The sequence below is a fragment of the Suricata suricatta genome, chromosome 1, assembly GCF_006229205.1.
Source record: "Suricata suricatta isolate VVHF042 chromosome 1, meerkat_22Aug2017_6uvM2_HiC, whole genome shotgun sequence".
In the NCBI taxonomy this organism is placed as follows: Eukaryota; Metazoa; Chordata; class Mammalia; order Carnivora; family Herpestidae; genus Suricata; species Suricata suricatta.
This window is the reverse complement of record NC_043700.1, coordinates 127,063,614-127,088,929: the sequence shown is the minus strand read 5'-3', so window position 1 is coordinate 127,088,929 and position 25,316 is coordinate 127,063,614. Positions and strand designations below refer to the sequence as shown.

At 37.2% G+C, this 25,316-nt stretch overlaps 1 protein-coding gene across 5 annotated transcripts in view; it reads left to right on the top strand.

Moving 5' to 3' along the window:
• The window catches only part of ARHGAP24 (Rho GTPase activating protein 24), a 484,571-nt gene that overhangs the window by 444,466 nt on the left and 14,789 nt on the right, over positions 1-25,316 (top strand). For all 5 annotated transcript variants that reach the window (XM_029943691.1, XM_029943700.1, XM_029943722.1 and 2 more), the window contains 3 exons: positions 17,508-17,640; positions 20,580-20,653; positions 23,152-23,273. In XM_029943691.1, coding sequence (XP_029799551.1) covers positions 17,508-17,640; positions 20,580-20,653; positions 23,152-23,273 — 329 coding nt within the window. The remainder of the gene's footprint in view (positions 1-17,507; positions 17,641-20,579; positions 20,654-23,151; positions 23,274-25,316) is intronic.

The following is a 25,316-nucleotide window of genomic DNA, read 5'->3' as shown; positions in this document are numbered from 1 at the left end:
CAAGATTTAACTTTCATCTCCATATGTATTAAAATATGGAAACAATTTTCACAGGCATTCTATAAAATTAATCTCTAATTTTAATATTAAGACCTAATATTATTGAAGCCCCAATATTAAGCCCTAAATTTTGACTTTAAGGTGAACTTTCTTAATAGCATTTAAAAATTGTAACAGTATTTTTATTAAAATTTAATTTAAGCATTATTAATATATTTTAAATTATAACATTTTGCATACAATTTAGAATACAGAAGAGTATAAGAAAGTAGGATATATGTTTCAAAATTAAATAATCCAGAGGGCTCTTATAATATATAATGTGTAATTAAGTAATATGTAGAGACTTAAACATATAGATATATCTAAGCATAGATATGTATATATACGTAAAGTATTAGAATCACACAGTTTTTACATCCTGCCTTTTCTTGTTAGTGTTATATCATGAGCAACTTCCCATGTCACTAAGTAGCTTCCACAAACATGATTTCAAGGACTATGTAATAATTCATCATATCAGTGCATTGCTTTGTCTCATTCTGCGTCTGTTGTTTTCAGTGTTTTGCACACATCAGTCCAACGTGAACAACCATCTTATTCATAAATCAGCCTGTGCTTTTGAAGCTATGGATCTATTTAGAAGATATTTTATATGTCATCCTATGGGAGGGAAAAAAAGATCATTTGAGAAAAAGAAATTTGGAACATACATTAAAGAGGTTGTGGGCACAGGCACCAGCTTTGATTAAACCAGGCACTTTCTGTTTAATTATCTCCTGATATTTTTCCAGTTCTGAGGTTCCAGTTTAAGACTTTTATCTATGCATGACTTTTTGTTCCTATAGTTTGATGGCATTTTCCCACAGACTCCTTGACCAGACTGTATTTTGTGAGAAAGGACATTTTCATTGTCCTGAAAGAATTTGTCTTTTAACAATTTATAAACAACAGATGTCATAGTTCCTAACCATTCTTTTCTCTATTATTTCTGTCCAGAAATGAAAAAAATTAAAATATAACATTTTATATTAAACTTCCTCACTGTGAGGGGATAAAAATGAAATACAGAATATGTAAAATCCAATTAGAGGCGGAATGTTCTTTCATTTCCAAAGCTCTGCAGGTGGCATCAGCTGTTAAAGAAGATGCATTTTGGAATTGCTGGGAACATAAGGGTAAGAATGACCATGTGGGCATCACCAAAAGAACATTAATTGTTCAGCAACAAAAAAAAAACTATGCACTCACCACACAGTGTTCAAGAGCAAGGACAGAAAGTTGTGGAAGTCAATGACCTTCCACTTTCTGTTCAAGAATCCCGTAAGATAACTACTGTCCAGGGTACCCAGACACCTTCCCACATCCTCTGTTCATTCTGCCCTTGACCCTTTTTCTCCTCTTCTACCATTTTATTTATTTTGTATTTGTTTTGGTGACTAAATTAAGATCACTAAACAAACTGCAATTCTATAGAGATAAAAAAACTGTTTTGAGTCTAAAATTTAGAAGACAGAGAAGTCAGACATATTTTAATTTTTATCTTCTGAGTAGCAATATAGCTTTGAGCATTACTGACCTGAGTTATAAAAAACGAACTTGAAAGGGGAGGAGCATTATAGACTTTGAAATTCTCAAACATTTGTTTGTGTAAGAATGACCCAGAGCGGTATCTCAAGCTTCAGATGTCCAGGACCCCGTTGGCTCTTATTGCTATTTAAAGGGGTGGAGGATGTGTAAGCATATGAATTTCAAACAAATCCCCAAGTAAGTCTCATATGCCTGGTTCTCAACTCATAACTTGGAAAATACTAGCCAGGCTACAGGGTGCAGTAATGTGGAGTCAGAAGAAGTGCTCATTTGAAGTGATGTCCCTCAGTTTTCTCATACACGAAATGAGAAAAAAAATCATCTTCATGGCATTATTGGGAGCAACATGTTACTTCTGACTCAGCCGGGCAGGTCTTAAGCTTCTGTGAAAGATATTTTATTTTCTGGGGTCTACAGTTAATGTGTAAAATGTATTATTTCCTACCTCCTGAAATGGGCCTGAAATTTTAGAGCAATCTACAAAGAACTTTCCTGCACCTTTATGCTTTGATCCATGTGAAAAATCAAACACTGGGGAGTTCAGTAGCAAACTATACAGTTACAGAGCCTTTGTATCCCAGGGTGAATAAAGGCTCCGTGAGTAGGGTTCGATGGAGGAAAGTGAAGAAACCAAGTGGTAGCTTCAGGGCATGTGGAGTTGGAGAAGCAAAAGCTGTCCCCAGGAGTTTGCCCAAGGCAACCCCTGAGTGTGTAGGTGGTCTGGTTACCTGTTTTCCGCACCCTGCAGGATGCTCTGAAGCAGGAGAGAGCCAGCCCTCCCACCTTCAGGTGACTCTTAACATCCTTATTTTTTGCTGCAGTTCTTAGATATTATGATGATGTGACCAGATTTGATAGCCATTGCCTTAGAGTACATCCCACACTGCTGTCATTCACACAGTACCATCATGATTTTAGCAATATCTGTACTAACTCTAATATTTTTCTAACATCATGTATTCACTGTTTTATCAATTTTCTTGTAAAAGGAAATGGATAGCATTATTGTTAGTGGAAAACCAGTACCACATGCCACAAATTACAAGATCAATATAGCGTAAATGCAGTTAACAACAAAACATGTTATTAGATGCCAGCTGAATACAGCTGCTTTCCGAAGACTGATCCCAGACTGATGAAAATGCAGATGAGCAAGTGCTAGTACCACTTCAACACTCTCATTTCCAACTGGTACTTCCTACATGACATAATCGGAAGAGGTGAAAGGTAATCAGCAAACAATGTGATTTGATGTCACTCAGTGTTCCCTGTGGGTGTGGAGTCATCCTTGGACTAGCCCACACTTTGGGTAAAACAGATTCCTCTTCAGAAACGCTGACTGCCCCACTTCCCTGAACATGTGGCCTCTTACCTAATTTGAACAATGAATGTGCCTCACTAGGGTTCCACAAAACCTTTTTGTAAGCAGACCAGAGTCTGAAAAATTAATGAGCTTTAAAAGAAAATATCTTGTATGTGGAAAATATTCACATGGATGGATATTTACTAAATATTTTATGTAGTACAGGTTGTTAGTTAGAAATCTGTCAGGTTTCATTGTGCTTACTCTCCTAATGATGTATCTAAAAGCCTATACACTGGAAGCCAGGACATGCATTTCACTTTCCTTTCAATTTATCTTTGAATAAATTTAGAGCTCACTTCCCCTGAAACCTGCTTGGATTATGAATAAAAATAGTCAATTAACAAGAATCTTCCCAGTATTTGGCATATCAGGCGGTGTTTGTGTACTTCTTTGTAAGGAAGCAGTGTAGGAGTAAGAGTTCGGTCTGGAACTAGTTACTGCACTTCTCAAAATGCCTAGTTTTGCGTGTAAAATGGAAATAATCTAGCTTAACCCACAGGATTGTTGCATTAATGCTCTTAAAAAATAAGACAAAATGTATGCTATTCTGAAATTAAAATGAAAGAACTTAATTTTAAAAAAAACTTAATAAGTAAACCAAAACAGAACAAAACACCAGAAGCAAATGATATCATGGAATAAGACACTTAACACTTATGCCATTGTAGGTATTGTGTGTATGATAATGATGATTCTAACATTTTATATGAGGAAAAGTAATCTGTTTAAACCTATGCTTGAACTTAAACCCTTCAGTGTTTTTAATCTAGGATGTCTTTCTGTTTTGAAATCTCCATGTTAATTCCTACTGAAAGAAATAAGATACCTGCAATGTTTTACATTTTGAAGGTGTGCGCTTGTGTATGTCATGTAAGTCAGATTAGAAGTATTCTGGCATGAGCTTGGTGAGAGTACATCCCTCAAAGGCATATATTTTATGAAATAAATTTATTGAGTCATATTTCACTCATTTCAAAGGTAGAATTCAGTGATTTTTGACAAATTTACCAAGTTATGCAACCATTACTACATATAGGTTTTAGAACATTTTCGTCACCCAAATAACATCCCTTATGTCATTTACCATTATTTCCAGCAGCCCCTCCTCTCCAGGAAACCACTAACTTACTTTCTGTCTCTATAGATTTTTCCTTTACTGGGCATTTCACATGACTGGAACTATTCAATATAGGGTCTCTTTCATCCAGCTTCTTTCATTTAGCATAATGCTCTTGAGTTTCGTCCATGTCATAGCATATATCAGTAGTTTGTTCTTTTCATTGATGAATAGAATTTCATTCCATGGCTATACTACATATTATTTATCCATTTATCTCTTGGTAGATAGTCTGTTTTTTGGCTTCTATGAAAAATGTTGCTGTGAATATGCATGTGCAAGTTTTTGTGCAGATGTATATTTTCATTTCTCTTGGGTTTATACCTAGAGGTATAATTGTCATCTCTATGTGTAACACTTGGGGAACTGTCAAACTCCTTTCCAAAGTAGCTGCACCATTTTATATTTCCACCAGCAATGTATGAATATGCAAATTTTTTATCCTAGCCAATCTAGTGAGTGTGAAATGATATTGTTGTTTTAATTTGCATTTCCCTAATGACTACTATGTTTGTACGTGTTTATGAACAATTTATATATGCGCTTTAGAAGTCATGTGGTTTTAAAATGTTTGATTTCTCTGATTATGCTGATAATTTGTTATGAGAAAATGGTTGAAAATTGCTGAGTAATCAATAATAATGTTCTAGGAGTATCTATTTAGGTATGATACCATGGAAACATGCGTCTTCATATGCATGCTGGGATATCATATGAAGCTATCAGTGTGAATATTTATCTCAAACCCTGTATTCAGGGGCATGTGGCTGGCTCAGTCAGTTAAGTGCCCTGCTCCAGCTCAGGTGATGATTTTATGCAGTTTCTGCGTTCAAGCACTGCCTGCTTGGGATTCTCTCTCTCCCTTCTCTCTCTGCCCCTCCCTCGCCTGTGCATGTGGATGTTCTCTCCTTCTCTCTCAGATAAATAGACTTGGAGAATAAATAAATAAATAATAATAATAAAACTCCGAATTCATAAAATAGAACTCTGCGCTTATATAGAATGTGAGCTTAAAGAAAGTAGGGAATTTTATGAATCTTGATCACCTTTTTTTTTAAATCTCTAACACCTAAAACAATGTCTGACACAGTGTAGACACTCAATAAGCCTGTGTTGAATAAATGGATGTAAGGAGTATATTTTGAATATACTTATTGAATGAAAGAATGGCAATATTTCCGGTATCTCAATAAATAAACAATTCATGTGCTGATACTCATAGGAAGTCTGGAAATTGTCATGTTTCAAAACAACTTCTAAAATTCTGTGAGGATATCAGTTTTGTCAACTGAAGCAAAATGCCTGCCTGTGTCACTGTAGAGTCACAATCTTATGAATGGGTTTACAATATTTAAGAGCCACAGCTCTAGTGAAGTCCAGCACCTTTATTTGTACTCCAGACATGCTCTTGGGCATATGGATGTATCCTACTCCCAAAGTGAACCAGATTTTGACTTCTAACAAAACAATAACAATGAAACAACAAAACAAACAAAAAACCCTCCCTCCTCCTCAGTAACATTGTGCTTGTCTGTCTTTCTTCCTGCTTACACTGACTTTTAAACATAGTCCAAGTAGAAAACAGCACTAATATGCTAAATTTCTGTATATGCAAAATGTCCTTTCCAACAAAAAAGTATTACAAGTTTTAATATGAGACTCACAATAAATATACAGTTGTATTTTTTCTTTTCTTTATTATATATATATATATATACACACACACACACACACACATAAACTGGAGTGTTGTCATTAAGCCTATATTTTGAGAATGTTATAACACAAAAGTGTTATAACAAAAAACTATTGAGGGGCATCTGGGTGGCTCGGTGGGTTGAGTATCTGACTCTTGATTTCAGCTCATGACCTCACGGTTGTGGGATCAAGCCCTTCGTCAGGCTCTGTGCTGACAGCATGGAGCCTGTTTGGGAGTCTCTCGCTCCCTCTCTCTGTGCCTGCCCTGCTTACACACACACACTCTCTCTCTCTCTCTCTCTCTCTCTCTCTCATTCTCGCTCTTTCTCTCAAAAATAAATACACTTATAAAATTCTTAAAACAAAAAAACTAACAAAAACACCTATTGACGTGTTCACAGAAGAAATGCCTTTTGCATGGACTTGGATGGTGTGTGTGTTGATTTGTAGACTCACCTGAATATATCAGCAAATCCTTCTGAGTTCCTTCTAATACTGTTAGAGATTCAGCAATGTAAAACGAGGCCTCCATTTACTCATCTCCTTTATTAGACACAAAGATTCTATTTTCTACCTTACTGACTTATTGGAAAGAAGTAAAGTTTTTGGAAAAGAATGTTTCATCCTTGATTGTTTGTCCCAGAATCAGATAATCAAAATTCTCCAAACTTGTGGCAGTAATGGAGGGGAATGGGCAATGTGCAATAGAGTCAGTGTTGGGGACACATTAATTATATATATGTGTACATATATAATTACTCACTAATTATATAATATATACATTAATTATATACAATTATATATATATTTAAAATTTTGATTACTATCTATTTAGTCTGTTAGAAAAGTGTCGTGATATTTGCTGTGTTTTGTATTTTGTTTTAAAATAGAAAGATTAAAGTATGTATGTGGGTTTTAAATGCTATTAGGAAAATTTTAGAATACATTTTTAGCATAAATATACCCCCTCAACATCAGAACCTCAACAATGTTTCTCTGGAAAATCCTTGGCTACATAATCTGAAATCTCTAAGAAAAAAATAAATTGTTGAACATATTATAATGATCACATTTTTTCTCCTGAAATTCCATCTGCAGAGTTTAGTAAAGGGAAAAATATGTAAATAACAATATAAAATTGTGAAGTAACTAGACACAGCTGTAACTTCTCTATTGTAGCTAAGCCACATTCATTAACTATTTGCCAAGATTTTGAGGACCCTATTAAACTGAAATTACAACCCATAGCACGTAAAGTCCTGAGTACAATTGAAATAAGAAAGGGCTATGTGATCATATCTCAACTATACACATTTACTAATATAAGGACATTGAAACTGGTAGAGTCATGTAAACTCTATGAAAGAATGACCTCGATTTCAGTATGTCGAGAGTCAAATGTTAGGAAAGATAGCTTATTTGATTTAAGCAAGAGCTGAAGCTCACAATTGCATAATCATAGTATACTTAGATAATGTATAGTGTTTCCTCCAACTCTCTATATTAATGAGTCAATCCTAGAGAAAATGTGAGGTGAATGAGAGATGCCTTACTCCCCCTCCCTCAAATGATAGTCGGATAATCAATTGAATAGTATTTGCTATTTGTTTAGTATAATTTTAAATCATCTATAAATGGATTTTCTTATATCTCTTCATGTGAATAGTTTCTTTATATCCACCTAAAAATAGGTCATCTAGGGGTGCCTGGGTGGCTCAGTCAGTTAAGCAGCTGACTTTGGCTCAGGTCATGATCTCATGGTTCATGAGTTTGAGCCCTGCATCAAGCTCTGTGCTGACAGCTCAGAGCCTGGAGCCTGCTTCAGATTCTGGGTCTCCTTCTCTCTGTGCCCCTCCCCTGTTCATGCTCTGTCTCTCTGTCTCTCAAAAATAAATAAACATTTTAAAAAATTCTTTAAATAGGTCATCTCAGTCAACAATATTCTTCTAATCTTTTTTGTCATTCTTAGATTTTGGGGCATTTATATTACATTTGGTGAATTTAGGAATTATGTTCCACAGGACAGCCAGAGAAAGTGTTAACTTGTAGATATTACTTCAGCATAACCCCCAACCTAGATTATGAATGCTCATGTTTACTAAAAATCCTGAGAAAACTATCTAGTTCTGTGGAAACTCAAAGGCTTGAGCTTTCTCTTGAAACAAATAAATGAATGCAATGACTATCAGCTGGCACTGAGAAAAGAACAAAGTCCAACATGCATAATTAATCAAGAAGAGTCTTAGTTTTCTTCACACCATTCTTCATACTTCATACCATGGATACATTTTTTTTTTAAATCTACAAAGAACAAAATATAGGCTCAATGTAAATAGTGTATGTGGTGTGTGTGTGTGTGTGTGTGTGTGTAGTATGTGTATATGTACTATGTAGAGATACCCACACCCTTAAAGTAAAATCTCTGTGGTTTGTAAACAGACTATCTCTAATCTCTTTATCTTTGGTGACTTTCAAAGAATTCTTTAGGTCACTGCTTTTTCTAAGCAATTATATACATTATTGATATGAGTAGTATCTCGGTTTAATAAGAGAATCTTTTTGCTTCATTGACTTCAGATTTAATTTATATAGAAAAAAATTATAGGAAAAATTTTTAATAATTTGGCTCTTAAGATCTTGTTTGGGCAATATTGGGGTGCCTGGGTGACACAGTCAGCTAGACTCTTGATTTTGGCTCAAGTCGTGATCTCACAGTTCGTTAATTCAAGCCCACATCTGGCTCTGCACTGTGTCAGCATGGAGCCTGCCTGGAATTTTCTCACCCTTGCTGTCTGTCTCCACCCCATTCATGCACTCTCTCTCTTTCTCTCTCTCTTTTTCTCTCTCAAAATAAATAAACTTTTAAAAAAGAGTTTGGACAATAATATTTATAATACAAGAATGTACCATGTACATTTGAACATTTCCTTTAAGGTAAATTAATATATAACATTGATACTTAGTTCCCAAATCACCAAACTTGGAGGAACATATTAACTCATTTCAATAGCCGTGTTGATTAATTCTGTAGCTGTCAACACTTGTGTTCTTTTTAAATTAATTTATATTTATTGAGACATAATTGACACATACTATTGTAAAAATTTAAGATATACAATGTGTTGGTTTGATATATCTATATAGTGCAATATGATTACCACCATAGTGTTAGCTAACACCCCCATCAGGTCACATAATTATACTTTCTTTTTTGTGGTGAGACAATTAAGATCAGCGCTGTTAGCATCTTTGAAGTTTGTTAAGTAGTAGTATTGGTTGTGTTCAGTGTGTTGTGCATTAGTCTCCCGAACTTATCTACTACTAACAACTTCAGGTTTCCATTTGTTTTTCTTGTTGGAAGTGAATGCATGTGTCCATACAAGGTAATCTGTTAAAAAAGAAAAACTATGCTAATATAATACTGCTTTAAGGAAACGTTTCTGAATATTGTAAACCAACCTTATAAGTGTCTCAATCCCACTAGTCTTTCTTCTCCAGTGAAAGCATCTTGGGACTTTAATGGAAAATGCCAGATTTCATTTTTATTCATTAATACAAGAATTTGCTTTAATTTACTAGGATACATTAGCTATTTATAAAGTGAATCAATGCTCTTACCCCAAACTAACTAAAGATGACAACTCTGACTATTCTATTAAGTGTATATGTTTCTTTGTGACATATATATTTATCTGTATGTGCTTATACATTTGCCCTTTGTATTCGAACATAGAATTCAAAAGCTATACAAAAGGGCATTTTATTTGTCACTGACATTTGTTTGCTGCTAGCGACTACCACCTATAATGTACATCGGGGGGCTGGGTGTAGGGAGAGAGTCTTGCGATAGAAAAACCAGCTAGTGTGTTGTTAACATTAATGCACGCGAGGGATACGAACTGAACTTGAGCAACGTCCCTGAGACTGCTGAAGAGGGGATCTATTCACCAGGTTTTACATCAGAATATAGAGGCTCCGGTATTTTTTAAGACTTTCCTGGGGATTCCACTGTGCAGTTCAGTCTGAGAATCACTAACCACGGTTACATTTAGGGTCTCAGGAAGAGCAAAATTTTGGCTGACTTCTAGGTTTCTTGCTTATTTGTGTGACTGGTGATGCCATCTATGGCTGAGAAAATGGTGACGAAAGAGTGTTTTGTTGGTTGTGTATCAAACCATCAAATATTCTTTTTATGTGTTTAGCTATCACTGTAGGGAAGAGCCTGTACCCACATACATCTGTATACATAAATAATTCTAGAAGCAGTAAAGGAAAGGTCAGTGTGACAATTTGCTTTAATAGTGTCTCCTGACCAACATTTCTCCCCCACCTGTCTTCCATCAGGAACACTGGACAGACACGTGCACAACTAGTAGGCTCCAGTAGTGGCCAGATTTATTTATTTTTTTTTTTAATGTCTTTATTTTATTTTGAGACACAGAGAGAGAGAGAGACAGAGAGACGGAGACTGAGTGGGGGAGGGGTAGAGAGAGAGGGAGACACAGAATCTGAAGCAGGCTCCAGGCTCTGAGCTGTCAGCACAGAGCCCGACGTGGGGCTCAAACCCACGGACCATGAGATCATGACCTGAGCCGAAGTCGGACACTTACCCAACTGAGCCACCCAAGAGCCCCGAGAGCGACCAGATTTAAACTTTTGTCCTTGTGACCGTTCCATATCCTCCTTTCCTTGCAAGTCTTCTACCTCAAATACATGTGCTGTATTAATATTTCTCAACCTTGGAAGCACATGAGAATCATTTGAAGAGCTTTTTAAAAGCCCCACTACCATACCAATTGTATCAGCATATTTAGGACCCAATCATTGGTAGTTTCAAAAAACTTTCCATGTGACTCTAGTGTGCAACCAACATTGAGAATTACTTTCTTCTATATCACATTGATCTATCTGATATTATTTCCATAAGTCACATTATCTGCAAGTACATTTCTAACTCTCTGCTTATGTTTCACTACCTAGTGCTATAATAATACTATTAATGGTTTTATAGGTAAGCTCATGGGATGCAGTTTGGGAGTGCTGTGAGTCACCTCGGGCTGTCAAAACAAAATACCATGGACTGGGTGGCTTAAACAGCAGAAATTTATTTTCTCACAGCTCTGGAGCCTGGAAGTCTGAGATCAGGGTGCCGGCTCAGTCAGGTTCTGACAAGGGCTCTCTTTTCAGCTGGTAGAGAATCGTCTTCTCTCCCTGTGCTCACGTGGCCTTTTCCCTCACATGTGCAAGGGAACAAGGGGCTGGGGAGCAAGCTGTCTGGTATCTTATATGAGAAGGGCCCAATCCCGTCAAACCAGGGTCCTATCCTCCTAACTTCCTCTAACCCCAACTATCTTCCAAAGGTTCCATCTCCAAATACCATCGCATCGGAGGTCAGGGAGAGGGACTGAGGCAGAGGGCACAACTCAGTCCATAGGAGAGACCCCCAAGCAGTTCTCTGCCATCATCATGGCTTTTAAACCAGGAGGCTTGTTTGGCACTGGCCCTAATTCAATGTAGTCCAGACTTGTTGTTTCTGTATATAATACAGGGGTCACACAACAACAATGAGCCATGACAGAGCCAGTTTGGCCCTGCTGAGAAGTATAGCTGTTTTGACAGATAAATAGAAAAAATAATGAGTTTGGACAGAATCAGACTTTTCTTGTAAACATTTAGTTTCGTTTGGAGCTGCTTACCACCTTCAGATGTGCTTTCCTAGAGCCTGGTGAACTTGGTGGAAAGAACAATGTGTTGTCGAAGACAACGGGGCAGTTCTCACCTCGGTATTGCAGTTGAATGTCTTTAGTTTCTTATTTTTTTTCTTAATCCCAAGCAAATTTTAGGTCATCTCATTGTGTGTGTGTGTTGCAATGTGCATGTACGCAACATGCATGTACACAATATCTTTAACCATTTCTTATATGGGTACACTGGAAACGTGCTCTATGCAGTGAAATCAACAGATTATATTGTGTTCCGTGCATAGTATCCAGAGTGAGAAGTTCCCACTTCTTTTTTTTTTTTAATTTTGTTTAATGTTTATTTTTGAGAGAGCGAGAGCAAGCGGTTGAGTGGGATAGGGGCAGAGAGAGAGGGAGACACAGAATCTGAATCAGGCTCAAGGCTCCGAGCTGTCAGCACAGAGGCTGACACAGGGCTTCTATCCACAAACCATGAGATTGTGACCTTACCCGAAGCTGGACACTTAACCAACTGAGACACTCAGGTGCCCTGAAAAATTCCCATTTCTAATTTTGAGGCTTACAAGTTTCAAAGTTTTGTCTGTGTAGTATTATACTTGTAATTACTGTAGCATTTGGAATGATCCATGTATGAGAGTCTGTTTATCAGGGAAGAGGGTGTGGGGATAAGAGATGAGTCATGAAGGATTGTTGTGAGACTATATTTATCCCTGTTCAGATTAGTGAGAGGCCTATGTTGTACATAGATTATAAATAAGGCAGGCGATTTCCAGGAACTGTAAAGAATATTCTTAAGATCTCACACCTGACAGGGACTTAGCAGCTAGAATATACAGGAGGTGTTATGAAGTAGAACAAAATGAGGCAGGTTGTGGTGTGGGAAAGTATTGATGATGATTAGTTAATGATGTAAGCCCATGGGGAACAAAAGGATCTATGTTGTTCATTTGTTTCACGCAGCATGTGGCATGAAGCTGTGCCCACCATAAGTGTTCAGGAAGGATTCCTGATAGAAGGATGCCAGAATGACCAATGCATGAGACTATAAAATTAGGTGGAGGGGCACCTGGGTGGCTCAGCTGGTTAAGTATCCGACTGGCTCAGGTCGTGATCTCACGGTTTGTGGGTTTGAGCCCCGCATCGGGCTCTGTGCTGACAGCTCAGAGCCTGGAGCCTGCTTCCGATTCTGTGTCTCCCTCTCTCTCTAACCCTTCCCTGCTCACGTTGTCTCTCTCTCTCTCTCAAAAATAAGTAAAAACATTTTAAAAATTAAAAAAAAATTAGGTTGATCATTAAAAGCCTCATGAAACCCTCCCTTTAAGATTGGTATAAAGACTATGAGTGAGGAAGCAGAACTCAAAAGTAAGGTCCAAGTATAATATAAAATGGAAACAAAACCCGTATGTTGATCAGTTAAGGGGCATGTTACAGGGCACCTCCTGCTCTGCTAGCTCCTTTACTCAGGATCACTGGACAGAATGTGCATGATCACTAATTTTAGTTTCTGAAAACAGATCCAACCACCAGGTGAGGGAAAAGACTTCAGGTCTGCATAATGACTTTACATTAGCAAATAGTCTTGAAGTTCTACCAAAAGAGCATGACTTTATTGTTTTAATGGTTTATTTATTTATTTTTGAGAGACACACACACACACACACACACACACACACACACACAGCATGATCAGTGTAGGGTCAGAGAGAAAGGAAGACACAGAATCTGAAGCAGGCTCCAGGCTCTGAACTGTCAGCACAGAGCCCGACGCGGGGCTCAAACCCACCAACCGCGAGAGCATGACCTGAGCTGAAGCCAGATGCTTAACCGACTGAGCCACCCAGGCGCCCCCAAAAGTGCATGACTTTAAAACCTCTCATATCTTAGTGATTAGCCAGAAAGAATTTCATACCAGTGTGGTTTCCTGTTCAAGTACCCAAATAGGGTTAGTAACAGGACCTGCTCACTGGACTGCTGTGCAGGCCTGACACTGAGACGGGTCTGGATGCGCAGCTGCTGCTGTTGTTGGTAAGCAGAGTAGGTATCCTAATTCTCCGTCGTACACTGACTTTACCACAATACACTCACTTCATTTCACTTTGATGAAGTCTGAAATATATTCCTTTGAGACAAAGATGGCACATTCCCCTACATACTTTGGCAGTTAGCACATAATATTAGCAAATACTTACGTGACTGTCCATAGGAAGCAAATGCTAAACAGGCAGAGTTGTGGGTTTTCAGTAAGAGATAGGCTGGACAGTGAGATGCAGATGGCTGCCGTTTTGTACGGTGGATATACGAAGAGGTTTCTCAAACATCAGACTTCATGTCACAGTTGTTGGCGTTCCGGCTGGAAGGGCGGATGGACTGTGAGCCCTGAGGTGAACAGAACACACGCTGAAGGCTTACCAGGAGCAACTGTTTTCTTCCATTCGGTACGAAAGGACAAAGCCAAAAATGAGAACACCAAGAAAATGTAGGTGTCTCTATTTCCACAAAATAATCTAAGTTTAATAAAGCCCCAAAAAGGGATAATATATTTTTAAGTTTTAATCCTTAATCAAAACCCTTAATCCTTTGTTAATTGGGAAAAAAAAAAAAAGGAAAAGTGTTTGGTCATTTTTTTCTCCATCGTTCTGTGTAACTAACAGTATGTAGGTGTATACTATGATGGGAGAAAGCGAATGTAATGTATCACGTTAGGGAAGGAATAAAATTGTCATCCTACCCACATCTCTTACTCTGATTCATGGCTCAAATATTTCTATTCTTGGAGCATTACTGCAGCTCTTGTGCTAAGAAAATTGCTGGCGGATGAAGAATGATTCTGCAGCCTTTCATCCTTCACAGTGTTTGCGCCATCTGATTACTCTAACTCTGCAATGGTGCCATCTAGCGTCCACACGTCCTCAGTCCCACAGCTCAACTTCTTTAAAAGCAAAATAATACAAGTAGCAAGCAAGTTCCCTTAAGAACAGTTTACTGGCAAGAGTCAATGTAATGCAAAGTCCATCACTGAAACACTAGAACAGATGTCTCATTAAATATATATCGTATTTATTATGTGTCTTATCTATGTATTGCATTTATTTCACAAACATTTGTATATATTCTATTAAAGTCATGCACGTGGTGGATAACATACTTCATGTATTGAAGTTATACTTACTTTGCATTATATTTTTCTATTCTTCTCTGTGCCTTCCTATAACGTTAACAAAATGATCATCGTCTTTGAAGGCACCACATCGAGCCTAGTCATGGATTGGGTTGGATTAGAGTGGAATCAAAGCACGCAGACCATTCATTGTCATAGTTGATTCCAGCGCATGTTCTGCCCCGGTCGTGGTTTTCTTACTGCTGATGGCAGTACCTTCAAGGATCAAGTGCTTCACTACATAACAGGAGAAACATAGAAGGGCTTTGATATGCATGAAACAGAGTGGTTTTTCCAGGAAACAAAGGAACTAATATCTTCCTTGTCTTACCATTGATACTGTGTTAGGACCATCTCTTTTTTAAAAACTCTGTAGAAAATAATTTGAGGAATTGATGGGCTTTGGAACAGTTTTCAAGATGTCCCAGAGATGTGATTTTTATTTTCTTAACTAGCCATTGAGTGGACTTCTATATTGCTTATCAGTTCAGGATTTTAAGAGGAAAAACATATTTAATTATGAAAGAACAAAGTAATTTAAGGCAGGCCTTATCAGATCACCTCCATTATTTTAACATCTGCAAGAAGGTTGACAAAATGCCCGCTCTGGTTGGCCTCAACACTGAAATGAAAAAGCTCAGGCTTCGCCTCATCTGATTTGGGGAAGGGTAGAGACCAGACTCCGGGAGGAGGCTGCGTACAGGCAGGCAAACCTCACCCAGCCCACACCGAGCTCAGCTCTCCCTTGGCTTTTTTGTTTGCTCCTCAAGGGCAGACCTTCCCTCCTGCTTTGGGCTCTGCTCACCTGCCTTACCTTGACCAGGAATGCCTTCTTTGTGCTTCTGCTCCCACTTGGTTAATTACCCCACCTTGGCCTATGCATCAGCTCCTCAGAGAAGCCCTCCAACCCCTAATTAGTCCTCTCTTGTTATTAGATATCACCCAACACCTTTCCTTATTACCACTCACCACACTTTGCAATTATATACTTGTGTTTTATCTACTTAATATTCCCTGTCCCCACTAGATTATAAATTGCGAGAAGACTGGAATAATCTTTTTTTTAACCCTTTGAGGTCCTAGCCACTGTGTCTTCTATAATGTTCAATAAAGAGCAGGCATGTGGGAAATCGCTGATGAAATCAACTATCTGATTTCAAAATTGAGAACTAAGATGCCCATTGTCTCAGCCGATATAATTCTATGATGTCAGCTCTGCCTCTATGTCACCCTTGGGGGAAGGGAATATTCACTGAGGCAGGAAATCCAGCTGTGTTCCAGCCCTCCCACTGGGACAGGTCACTTCCTGCCGCGTAGTCTGCCAGTGAGACGTGTGCCGTTCATACGACCTCGTTCAGTTCCACTCTGCCGCTTCTCGGGGTTACTTGACCCTTCACTCCCTGCCCACCAATTCTTCTCTGCTACACTCCTGTCTCCCTAATCCAAAATAAGAAAAATAAAATAGGCGTGTCTGGGTGGCTCAGCTGGTTAAGTGTCCGACTTTTGATTCAGCTCAGGTCATGATCTTACAGTTCATGAGACTGATCCCCATGTCAAGCTCTGCACTGAGTGTTGAGCCTGCTTTGGATTCTCTCTCTCCCTCTCTCTTTCTTTGCCCCTCCCCCCTTCTCCTGCTGAAATAAATATATAAATAAATAAATAAATAAATAAATAAATAAAAATAAAATCCACCCATTTTCATCTTTACTGTATTCCATCTTCATGGATTCACATGGAGATAGAGAGTACAAAATGTAAGTTCGTATTTTAGAAAATTATCCTGTCACTCTGGTAGTCAGCAGGGAATAAAAATAAATTTTGCACATTATACAAAGGACAGGTTGTTTTCATTGTTTATTTTTGTAGTCACTCGTTCTCTTTCTAGAAGACTCTAAGGATTTGCAACTATCTTAGAATATTAGACAAGAAATCATACTGAAAATCAATCACCTTCAAAATAAGTTCTGCTCAAAAAGTTATAACACGTCATACTAAGTTTCTGATGTCTATAACCAGTCACCAATGTCTTCTATAGAATAAGAAATGAAGCTAAGCCTCAGAAGTGATTAATTGTGACACAATATATACATGCACATATAGGTGGATTTGGTATTTTTTGTAAATTGTATTCTATTTCATTTAGAGTCTGGTGTATTGACATTGTTTTAACACTTTTAAATTTTTTTATTTATTGGGACGCCTGGGTGGCTCACTTGGTTAAGCATCTGATTTTGGCCCAGGTCATGATCTCGTGGTTTGTGAGTTTGAGCCCCACATCGGGCTCTGTGCTGACAGCTCAGAGCCTGGAGCCTGTTTCAGATTCTGTGTCCCTCTCTCTCTCTGTCCCTCCCCTGCTCACAGTCTTTCTCTCTCTGTTTCTCTTTCTCTCTCTCTCTCTTTCTCTCTCTCAAATAAGTAAACATTTAAAAATTAATTAATTTATTTATTTGGAGAGGGAGGCGGGGCAAAGAGAGAGGGAGGCTTCGTGTTGTCAGCATGCAGCCCCACATGGGGCTCGATCATGACCATGAGATCATGAGCTGAGCAGAAATCAAGAGTTGGACACTTAACAAACTGAGCCACCCAGGCGCCCCTAAAGTTAACACTTTGGCTTTAATATCAAGTGCACACAAATGAAAAGTGCTTGAACTTTTGAATACCTTCAAATCACACTGAAGCTTCCAAGAGTCTTTCCAGATCCCTCTCCTGTGGCATTTCACGGTCACTACCTAAGTGTGTGCTTATTGAAAGGAGGTGCATTTACTGATTTCATTGGTAACTCAGAATTCTGACTCTTAGATGTGTATTTGATGAAAGAATATACCGGATGGTGTAAAGTTTACTCCAAAGAGCATCTTCCCACTTCTGTCTCCGCAGCAACACAGATGTGCACACAGTGGCATCACTTCTTAAACTGTATCTTCGAGAACTTCCAGAACCAGTTATTCCTTATGCAAAGTATGAAGATTTTTTGTCCTGTGCCAAACTGCTCAGCAAGGAAGAGGAAGCTGTAAGTTGGTGCATTTATTTCTTTAAAAAAGTAAAAAGCCTTAATTTGTTTTATTGTCAATGTTCTTAGTTTTTCATTTGTAAATTTCCCTTCATCCCATTCTTGGATTGTTTTCCAGGATTCTATTTATTGACATTACACACATTTAGATATTACATATGCAACCCAGGTCCCATTTTTAATCCCCTCTCTTATCAACAAGAAAAGCGCAGCTGAAAAATGAAGTGAGCACTCCTTCCCCCTTTGCTCCTCTAAATGGTTAATTGTGGGGCTACATTAGGCCAAACTTTCCATGAATAAAGTAGATGCCTTATTTCATATTCCCTTTTTCGTTGTGCACCCCCTTAAATTACCCCAACACTGCTTTCTACCAAATCTTATCTACCATTTTTTAAACAGCTTTGAGATATAATTCACACACCATACAATCGCCCATTTATTTATTTATTTATTTTTACAATCGCCTATTTAAAGTGTGCGTTCAGCACATTTCAGTATACAGTTGACCCTCAAAACCATATGGGTGTGAATTACGTAGGTCCTCTTACACATGGATTTTTGTAGCACAGCACTCTAAATGCATTTTCTCTTCCATGTGATTTTCTTAGTATTTTCTCTCCTCTAGCTTACTTTATTATAAGAATATAGCATTTAATACATATAACATACAAAATATTTGCTAATCAACTGTTTAACTTATCAGTAAGACCTCCAGCCAACAAAAAGCTGTTAGTAGTTAAGTTTTAAGGGAGTCAAAGTTTATACATTGATTTTTGAGTGTGGGTGTGGTCAGCGCCCCTAGCCCCCCACATTTTTCAAGGGTGAACTATATTCTCAAGAGTTGTGCAACCACCATCAAAATCTAATTTTAGAATATTTAGCACGTTTTCATTATCCTATAACAAACTCCATAACGGGCCCCACCTTCCCCAGTTCTTGGCAACTACAATCTCCTCTCTGTAGCTATAGATTTGCCTCTTCTGAATATTTCATATAAATGAATCAGTCATCCACTATATTGTCTTCTGTGACCAGTTTCTTTCACTGTTTTCAAGGTTTATCCACATTAAAACACATATCAGTATTTCATGCCTTTCATTTATTTATTCATCCATTCATTCATCAGTTGCAACACGTGCATTGTTTCCATTGATTGACAGACATTATTATTAATAATGGTGCTGTGAAGGGGCGCCTGGGTGGCTCCGTCGGGTGAGCCTCTGACTTCAGCTCAGGTCATGGTCGCACAGCTCATGGGTTCAGGCCCCATGTCGGGTTCTGTGCTGACAGCTCAGAGCCTGAATCCTGCTTAAGATTCTGTGTCTCCCTCTCTCTCTGCTCCTCTGCTGCTCATATTCTGTCTCTCTCTGTTTCTAAAATAAACATTAATTTTTTTTAAATAATGGTGCTGCGAATATTCATGTACAAAGTTTGGCATGGACATATGTCTGCATTTCTCCTGGGCATGTCCCTCGGAGGCAGAATTCCTGGAGCACATGTAACCTCATGTTTGCTAGAGAGGCTCCATCATTTTAAATTCCCACCAGCAATGTGTGCAGATTCCAACTGCTCCACATTTTTGCCAACACTTGGTGTTATGTCTCTTTTATCACAGCCGTCCTAATACGCATAAACTGGTATCTCATTGAGCTTGAGTTGCATTTCCTTGATGGTTAATGATGTTAAACATATTTCCATGTTTTAGTGGCTATTCCAATGTTTTCTTTGGAAAAACACCTATTCAAATCATTTTCCCATTTTTAATTGGGTTGTCTTATTATTACTGAGTTGCGAGAGTTTTTTATAGTTTAGATTACAAGTCTCATATCAGATATGTGATTTACAAATATTTCTCCCATTCTATCAGTTTTCTCTCCAGGTTTCTGATGGTGTCCTTTGAAGCACGAAAGTTTTTAATTGTGATGAAGTCCAATTTATCTATCTTTCTTTTGTCACGTGTGCTTTTAATGCTATATCTAAAAAGGCTTTAACCAAGGTCATCAGGATTTACTCCTATGTTTTCTTCTAAGACTTTTGTAACTTTAGCTCTTACATTTAGGTCTATGATTCAGTTTGGGTCACGTTTTCTTTATGATATGAGGAAAGGTCCAAGTTCATCCTTTGGCATATGGAGATCCAGTCGTCTCCAAACCATTTGTTGGAAAGACTTTTGTTTCCTCCACTGGATTTTCTTGGCACTCTTGTTGAAATTGCTGCCTGTTTTTATAAACAAAGTTTTACTCCATTATGTAATATTGTCTGTGGCTGCTTTTGCACCACAACAGGAGAGTTGAGTAGTTGAGACAGAGACCATATGTCCCAGAAAGCTTGCGATATTTACCATCTGGCCTTTTTCAGGAAGAAGAACAGATTAGATCACATTATCCATTAGCTTTTCTGGGACCATTTACATTTTAGAAGTTTTACAATGAGAAGAACCAAAGCAATCAACACCTTTGTGAAATTTCCGGGAAGAGTAGACTTCTTATTTTCCATCCCACCCCAAACAGTGTATAATAGACATGGCGCGTCTTGAGAGACTTGTTCGTCAGTAGATACGTTTGTCTATTTTGAGGCATCCCAGAAATGGCAAAATGGGATAGACTCTCACTACATTAAGACATTTTGTCCCTAATAGTCTTATTATAAATGAGGCAGTCTTCCTTTTTCAAATAGTTGTAAGTATTAAGAATGGTAAAAAGGCTTCACTGAAATTTATTTCTCCACAAATAGTACTTATGGAAATATTTGAAATACTTTTTTCCATCTTTGAAAATATCTGTGAAATGCTCTCTATAATCATGACAAGTTTTCAGGACAGGATTCTTCTCTGATAATATGTGAAACTATTGAAAAAAAACTGTATACTCATTTTGTATTTGTTTTCATTGCAAGGCTAACACTTTCAGAACATTTATTCTCTATTTCTTTTTACTCAGGGTGTTAAGGAATTAGCAAAGCAGGTGAAGAGTTTGCCTGTGGTCAATTACAACCTCCTGAAGTATATTTGCAGGTAAGTATGGTCATAAACACAAAACTAGACAGAGTAAGACTATGTTTAGCCTGACACTAATTTACTTCTGACAATGAATAAAACTGAACCGGACTGCTCTGAGCTCTGGTGTTGGCCTCTATAAAATTAAGAAGTTGACAAGACGATCTCAAAGGTTTCTTGGACCACGAAGATTGCTCAGTTTTTATAATTTATTGTGTCTGAGTCTGTCTTACTTCTACATACTAAAGATATGTTGCTTTTAAGTTCCATCAAGGTTGTTTGTACCTGTTCCATGTTCCTTTATTTAAGAGAAGGAGCATCTCCCGTAGCATGAGAAAGACCTGCAAAGGAGTCCAGTTTCCACCACTTTCTAGCAGGTGTCCAGTTTCTTGTGTGTCTTTATGTAATTTTCTTATCCTAAGTGTCCTCCTGGTAAAAGAGTACACATTTCACATAGGTGTTTTAAATTTAAGTTATATTTTAAATTGAATAAATATTATTTTTTACTTCTCTCCTACCTCAGGACTCACTGAAAAAAATATTATCATTCAAGTTTGTTAAGACAATAATTGTACCTGGTAAAGCTCTCACTCATGACCATTTAACTTATGGCCTGGGATGGTATGTGCCGTGTCTGCCCCTGTTTAATAAACCATATGATTCCATTCATATGTGGAATTTAAGAAACATAAAAATTGTAGGAGAAAAAAAAAAGAGAATGAGAAACCCAGAAACAGACTCTTGATTATGGAGAACAAAGTGATGGCTACCAGAGGGGAGGGGAGGGGGGGGGAATGGGTGAAATAGATGACGGGGATTAAGGAGGGCACATGTTGTGATGAGCACAGGGTATGGTATGAAAGCACTGAGTCACTAAATTGTACACCTGAAACTAATTACACTGTACATTAACAATACTGGAATTTAAATAAAACTTTAAAAAATGAAGACACCAAGTGTATAAAATTGACACATCTTAGATTTATTAAAAAAAAGAGAGAGAGATGGTGATTGGCACTAAATATCACTGTAGGTATCTTAAATGAAAGCTTCCCAGTTTATTTTTAAGTAATTCAGATTTTTAATTCACGACAGTTTGTTATTTGCATATGCTTTTTGTTATGATTAGATAAATGCTCAGCAGACTGGGAACTATGTAATTTAAGACTAATGCCAGACGCTGAGGACTTCACTGTCAACTGTACACTGAGTAGAAATTCCAAAACCCTCCGCCATAACTTTTTCTGATGATGGTAAGAAGCAAATATGAGCTGAGGTTTCATAACTTAAAAAAAGAAAGAAATAGTTTTACTGATAACATAGAATCATTAACACATAGGGGTTCCATCCCAAGACTTTGAACTAATTCAAGCTGTTGTGTTGGATGAGAAAGAGGAACAATCTCTTCAAGTAAAAGGGGTAAAGGCTCTTTCTTGAGAACCATATGACGAATCTTTAGCTCCTCAGGAAAACTTAACTTCTCTTGAAACAATTAAGCAGATTTTTAATTTCAGCTATTTCAAATGAGAAATAATAGTTTGAGGTTTTTGTCCTTCAGTTTTACTGTAGATTAGACTGTATAGCAGTAATGAATATATGGAATAGGGGCGTTTTTTTAAGTCACAAGGGAGTTGTCAAGACACAGACTCTAGAGTCAGACAATCTGGGTTCAAATCTCAGCTCTGCTGCCTGTTACTTCCGTGTCCTGGGAGAATATTCTTAACCTTTCTGATGCCTCTGGTGCCTCATGTGTCTAATCATAACATTTATTTCACAGAGTTCTTTGAGAATTTAATAAGTTAGTACAATGACTAACACATAAAATATATTATTTTAAATAATAATAAATTATTTTTTCATCACTTCACCTTTGTCTCGTCAGTACAATTAGTAAACTATGAACTCTACAAATGAAGAGGGGGCTGGGGAATGCAAAGAGGCCTAAAGACTATAGAAACAATCCCTCCTACTAAAATCATTCCGGAAAAGTCTATTTCATGCCTCTTATTCTTTAGCATCTAATAAATTGAAACAATTTGTGCTTATAATTTTTCATATCAGTGCAAGTAAGGTTTTAATTTAAACCGTGTTTGATCTCCTTTTTTAATAGACTATAAATCTGAAGCTCACAAATTGCTGAGAGGGTGGATTCTGCCCTCTGAAATAAAGGATTGCACCATATGATTTCATTTCTCAAATTGAATATGTTTAGAAATTTCATGCTTTATTTAAGGATTGGAAGAAAATCCATATTCTTGAATCTCAAGTACATATTGGCATTATCCAAACACACCAAGCCAAGCCAGGCCATATTTGATATGATCCCTCAAGTTTGATCCTTAATCATTTAAAATGTATTTTCCCCACATTTGACTGAGAGATGTTTGAATTTCTAAATAATTTTGTCTCCATAATTGTATTTGAACATACTATAGTTAATAAATTTCCTAACAACCCATTTTCTTGCACTGACAAATTTGACCCCATTGTTTTGTTCATGTTCTTATATCCAACAGGTTCTTGGATGAAGTACAATCCTATTCTGGAGTTAACAAAATGAGTGTGCAGAACTTGGCCACTGTCTTTGGCCCTAATATCCTGCGCCCTAAAGTGGAAGATCCTTTGACCATCATGGAGGGTAAGTAAATGATTATCTCACACTCTGATCAAGAGAACAATCACCTGTATTTTGGTTGGTCTGAACCTATTCTCCTCTGAGGAAATTAAGGAAATAAGTAACTCTATGGTAACTCCATTGATCGATTCAAGTTCTTCAAAGGTCAAATCTTCTCTTTGAAAGTCGGGCATTTTTTGAATTTACTAAATGTAATAATTTACTAAAAGATTCTTCAATGGCCTTATAAGAATACCTGGACTCCCATAAATCATCTGTAAAGTATTATGCAAGAGAACTAGAAAAATCTAGTTCACTTTTTGAGTCCCATGCATTTTCAGAAAACTCAAAAAGTTACTATTTTCAGTTAATATATTTTTTATGAATTTTGGTTTTGTTTGACTTATTTCAAGAGGTGGAAAAATATGGTCTTTGTAAGATAATGCTGCTTTTTAGTCTGTGGTTTGAAACCTGAATGAATTCATGTTTTCTAGATTATAAAATGCCTCAGATTCTTTTCCACAATGAACTTCTACTTCTCTTTGTCTCCAGTAGGCCTTCCTGCTTGAGTATCTTTCTTACCTATGGCCATTAGTATACCAGTGTTTTCTAAAATTTGGACTAATTCAACATTTAAGAATTTAATAAGGAAGAGGGAAGAGAAAGAATGATTATTTTTAATTTCACTCTGTTTATTAGAACAAAATGTATTCTTTACATTGTTCTTTTCTTGAAAATTCTAAAATTTTTATTCTTCTGTGTCTTATGAGAGAGAAAGAAAGCTTCATATCTTTTGTCAAATATTTAGTCTGATAGCAATTGAATATCAGATTTTTAGTAGTAAGATACTTGGTCCAGAAAACTTAATTTCTTTTGGAAAAGTTTAGGACAGTAGAAAATATAAACTTTGAAGCTATAGGAAGCTTAAATATATTTTATTGTTTTCCAAAAGCTTCTTTTATTATAAAATGCATATGATAAGGGAAACCACGAATAACATATGTACATACACATACATGCATGCATATATATATATATATATATATATATATATATATATATAGAGAGAGAGAGAGAGAGAGAGAGAGAGAGAGAGAGAGAGTAATAGAGAGAGAATGAGTGCATGTGTGCATGGGAAAGGCATGGTGCCTGATGAGATCAATCTTGTGACCATGAGATCGTGACCTGAGCCAAAATCAAGAATCGGATGCTGAACTAACTGAGCCACCCAGGTTCCCTCTTGGTGAATATAGAAGACAGACACTCTAGTAATCACCACGTAGGTCAAGAAATGTAGCATTTTTAGGCATCACAAAAGTCTCTCTCTTGTGCCCTGTCGCTCCGTCTTACTCCCCCACTTAGCTTATAACTCTATTTTACTACACAGACATTTGTATCAATCACTTTCTTGCACTTCTTGGTAGTTTTATCAACCAAATAGATTCCCTAGGAATTATATTTAATCTTTGCTCTTATTTTATTTGATATATTTTAAAGTTTTTGGATATTCTGATTTCAGTATCCTATAGAAAGGATAATAAATCAAGAGCAATTGGTTTTATCCCAGAAAGGCAAACTTGGTTAGCCTTTTAAAAATCAACTTCTTTAAAAAATCTTATTTTGGGGTGCCTGAGTGGCTCAGTCGGTTAAGCGTCCAACTTCGGCTCAGGTCATGATCTCACGGTTCGTGGGTTTGAGCCCCGCATCAGGCTCTGCTGACCGCTAGCTCAAAGCCTGGAGCCTGTCTTCAGATCCTGTGACTCCTTCTCTCTCTGACCCTCCCCTGCTCATGCTGTCTCTCTCTCTCTCAAAAATAAATAAAAACATTAAAAAAATATTTTAATCTTATTTTTATATTTTTAAAAATTTTTATATGTATACAAAAAAATATTTTGCAAAAATCTAACACCATTCATGACAAATTTTTTAAATTCTTGATCCGGTATGTTGTCTAGATCTGTCTTGAGCAGTTCTGTGGCTTCCTCTTGGAGGTTCTTCAGGGGAGAGTTCCTTCGTTTTGTCATTTTTGCTAGTTTTCTGTCTCTTGTCACCTTTAGAAAGCTCGTC